Source organism: Bidens hawaiensis, unplaced genomic scaffold (assembly GCF_021521415.1).
Source record: "Bidens hawaiensis isolate Kalapana, Puna unplaced genomic scaffold, B.hawaiensis_p1.1 tig00019326_1, whole genome shotgun sequence".
NCBI classification, from domain to species: Eukaryota; Viridiplantae; Streptophyta; class Magnoliopsida; order Asterales; family Asteraceae; genus Bidens; species Bidens hawaiensis.
In genome coordinates, this window is record NW_027492932.1 from 169,649 (window position 1) to 173,559 (window position 3,911).

Here is a 3,911-nt window from a genome sequence, read left to right on the forward strand (position 1 = left end):
CCAAACTAATCAAAGTATCTAATTGCAATAAATTAAAAAAAGTACTAAAGTTGCATAATTGAACAAACCACGGGTATGAAAATAGCATTTAACTAAAAGAGAAAATAAATAAAATAACTGAAATTACTAATTTGCCCTTGACTTAATGGATAAAATAGACGGGGTTAGAAAAAAAAGTACTAAAATTGCAAGTTTTGGAAAACTAAGGTAGTCATTTGCAATAAATTCAAAGACGGTACTAAAGTTGCGTAATTGGACAAACCACAGGTACTAAAATGTCACTTAACTCTTTTTATTATTTGACAAAACTCGTGTAATACATGGGTTCAGAAACTAATAATAATAACTAGCTTTTACCCAGCGCGTTGCACCGGACAGGTCGGTAAATCCAAACGTTGGTAAACACAAACATTACCGGCCCTAAGTGTTGAGGCGGTAAGTTGATGTAAATTCGGCCGGTTTATGTAACGTGTGTTATTGTACGAAAACTAAAACAAAAAAGTTATAAAAATTGAGATGGACCAACTAGGAGGAACTGGTCGGTAAAACTCGAGCGTTGTTGGTTCCTGGCAGTGAGTCTATGCAAATTCGGTTGGTTTTTTCACGTTCGCTACGAAACCGGACTAAAAAAAAAAGAATTGACATCCTGTTGATTTCGTTATGTTCGTTACGGTACTAGAACTAAAACAAAATGCGGTAAGCCTATGCAAATTAGGTCAGTTTTTGTCGCGTTCGTTATGGTATGTCGGTATCAGAACTAAAATAATACAAATAAAAAAACATAACAAAAATAATTAGAAATATATAATTATCAAACTTTAAAACATAAATACAGAAAATATATAAAAAAAACTTGGCCCAATGGCATCATGCCAATTGGACCAATGATGTTTCGTCGTCACCAAAGTTTTCTTTTTATATAATAACTAGATTTTCATCCCGGCGCGTTGCGCCGGAGCAATTAATAAAACCTCAACGTTGGAATATGGGTGTTGGTAAAACCCGAGCGTTAGTCGATGAGTTGACGCGAATTCAATTAATATCGTTTACGAGTATAGACACCATTGGTAAAACCTCAGCGTCCAAAAAAATATACAGTCGTCAAATTAACATATAAAAATAAATAAATTATTTAAAACGAAGTTTGTTTCGTTAGTAAACTCGGGCGGTGGTAAAACCCAAATGTTGTCAGTCCCGGACATTGAGGCGGTAACTGACATGGATTTGGTTGGTTTCGGCTTCGTTTGTTAGGGGTACAAGAGCTAAAAATATATATAAATAAAAATTGAGTGGACCAGTGGAGTGGTGTCAGCCCGTAAACTCGGGCTTTGGTAAAACCGGACGTTGTTGGTCCCGGACGTTGAGACGTTGAGTCTATGCTGAATCGGGTAGGTTTTCGTCACGCTTGTTATGATATCGGGATTAAAACAAACAAAAGAAAAAACAAAATTATCATTCGGCCAACTTCCATTAGGGATGAGCTCGTGATGGTACCGGTACCGACCAGTACTGATCCCGAAAATTGGAAATATTTGGTACCAATATTTCGTGCAAAATTCGGGAAATACCGGTATTGTACCGAACCGTAGTGGTACCGTACCGATACCGAAAACTCAAAATTTGGTCTGATTCGGTACAAAATTCGGTACCGGTACCAATCGGTACCAATACCGAAAATGCTTATCTCTAACTTTCATTATGTTCGTTACGGTACCGAAATGAAAAACAAAATTGCATGGACAAGTAAGGTGTCGCCAAGTGACCAATGGTGGCTTAGCGGCACCAAACTTTTAGTTTAATAATAATAATAATAATATAAAAACTTCGATTCCAAAGTGGCTAGGTCTGAGAGCATTCCCAACCTATCCCTCATCCCATCTCTGTAATTATAATAAAAAACACTATATTTATCTCTATTGTTTAATTAAATAATATTTTTTTATACTTTTATCATTACATTTTGCTCTCTCCACACTATAATTTATAACAAATCACTATCTTTTCTCCAAATTTACAAAAAATCATTACCTTTTTTTTTCTCTATCTTATAATTTACATTCACAATCATTCAAACTCCAGCCTATATTTTACAAACTTCATTAACAACATATTTAGAGGATGGGAAGGGAATACTCTGAATCTACAACCCATGTACCAAAAGATAGAGACTAGCTACCACTGAACCAATAATCTCATGTACAACACTCTCATTAAAAAAAAGTAAAAAAAAATAAAAAGAAATACTAAATTAAATGCATTAAAAATATCAACAAGCTAGATGAATAGTTTGTAAGATAATAATTGGTGGTGCTATATTTGACTTGGTCCAATTCCACACCACGACCACGATCATCATCTTGCTTGCCACCTTTATATAAACCCAACCCAGCAAACAAGTTAATTAAACCGACAACAAAATGACTCCTCCTTCCCCTCACTCCTTACAATATTCCTAGCAACCCTCCAACTAACCGTGGCTGTGGAATACAACATCATCAACCATGCTGCAGGCACCCCGGGCGGTAAAAAGTTCAACAACGTCATCGGGGTCGATTACACCTACCAAACTTTAGCCGACGCCTCAGCCTTCATATGGTCTACATGGTCTTCCTACAAACAAGACGTTGCACAGGTACGTGTATTCATTAATGAACACGCGAAACTGAATGGCATGGAAGTCCCTGCCTACACATTAAACAATAATATTCGTGTAAGTGCGAAATACATTCAAGATGACACCGGGAATGTCAAGACTGAGATCACTGGAGTACTTTATCATGAAATGACACATGTATGGCAATGGGATGGTAATGGTCAAGCTCCACGAGGATTAACCGAAGGAATCGCGGATTATGTGAGGTTGAAGGCTGGGTTTGTACTTAGCTATTGGGCTAAGCCCAGGGAGGGTAACAAATGGGATGAAGGTTACTCGGTGACGGCTCGGTTCCTAGACTATTGTAATAGTCTTAAACACGGATTTGTGGCCAAACTTAATAGAAAGATGAGAGATGGTTATAACGTCAATATTTTCGTTGAGTTGTTAGGAAAGCCGGTTGATCAGTTATGGGCTGAATACAAAGGTTAAGAGATGTTAAATTATCTTATATGTTGTTCCTAAATAATGAACCTTTGTGTTTTGCATGTTACGATAAGTATTGCATGTATGTGATGCATGAAAAAATAAATATGAGGATATTTAGTTTTAAATTTTGTCTCCTCACTCTCTTCTTCTTGCACAAGCCAAATCAAACCTTAAGAGTATTGATTTTATTTTGCTAGACCACGAGTTGATGCTTTTAGTTTGTATATTCAATTTGAAAGCACAAAAACTAATTAAGGGTGTTAACCGTGGCTCCTAGGAAGTATGAACACTTGAGAATATACTTCTATGCGTGCCGAACTTAAAACAGGCGGGATGGCTATTTTGGCACACCGTGACGCTAAAGATAAAAAGCTTAGATTGAGGTAAAATGAAGACACAATTACGCAAATGGTACTTAAGGTTTGAGTAAGTAACACATTTGATTACTAAGGTTTTAAAGTAACAAGCTTGAGTTTTAAGCTTTAAATTTGTAACGAGTTTGGGTAATAAGTTAATAGAATTTTTCTATTAACTTTAACTTCTATGAACTTTTCTATTAAGATTAAGGGCATTTCAGTCTTTTCAAATTTAAAGGACTAATCATGTAACTTATTTGGGTGAGGGCTTATTATGTAATTTACTTAAATGTTATAATATTTATATATAATCATTTATTTTTGTTTTATATTAATAACGTACCATAATAAAAAAACTAACATATTTTAAAACGATGTTTATTCGGTCAGTAAAAGCCAGACGCTAGTAAAACCCGATCGTTGCATCGGAGAGTCGGCGTGACCTTAGCGGTATCGACCATACTCGTTACAGT

The 3,911-nt window shown here is 35.8% G+C and overlaps 1 protein-coding gene across 1 annotated transcript; it reads left to right on the top strand.

The window, feature by feature from the left end:
- The first annotated feature begins 985 nt into the window (after nt 1-985).
- Nucleotides 986-3,146, top strand: LOC143558124 (uncharacterized). Its single transcript, XM_077047030.1, has 2 exons — nt 986-1,067; nt 2,457-3,146. Exons 1-2 carry the CDS (start codon nt 986-988, stop codon nt 3,083-3,085), a joined length of 711 nt encoding a protein of 236 aa, XP_076903145.1. The 3' UTR covers nt 3,086-3,146.
- Nucleotides 3,147-3,911: the final 765 nt, after the last annotated feature.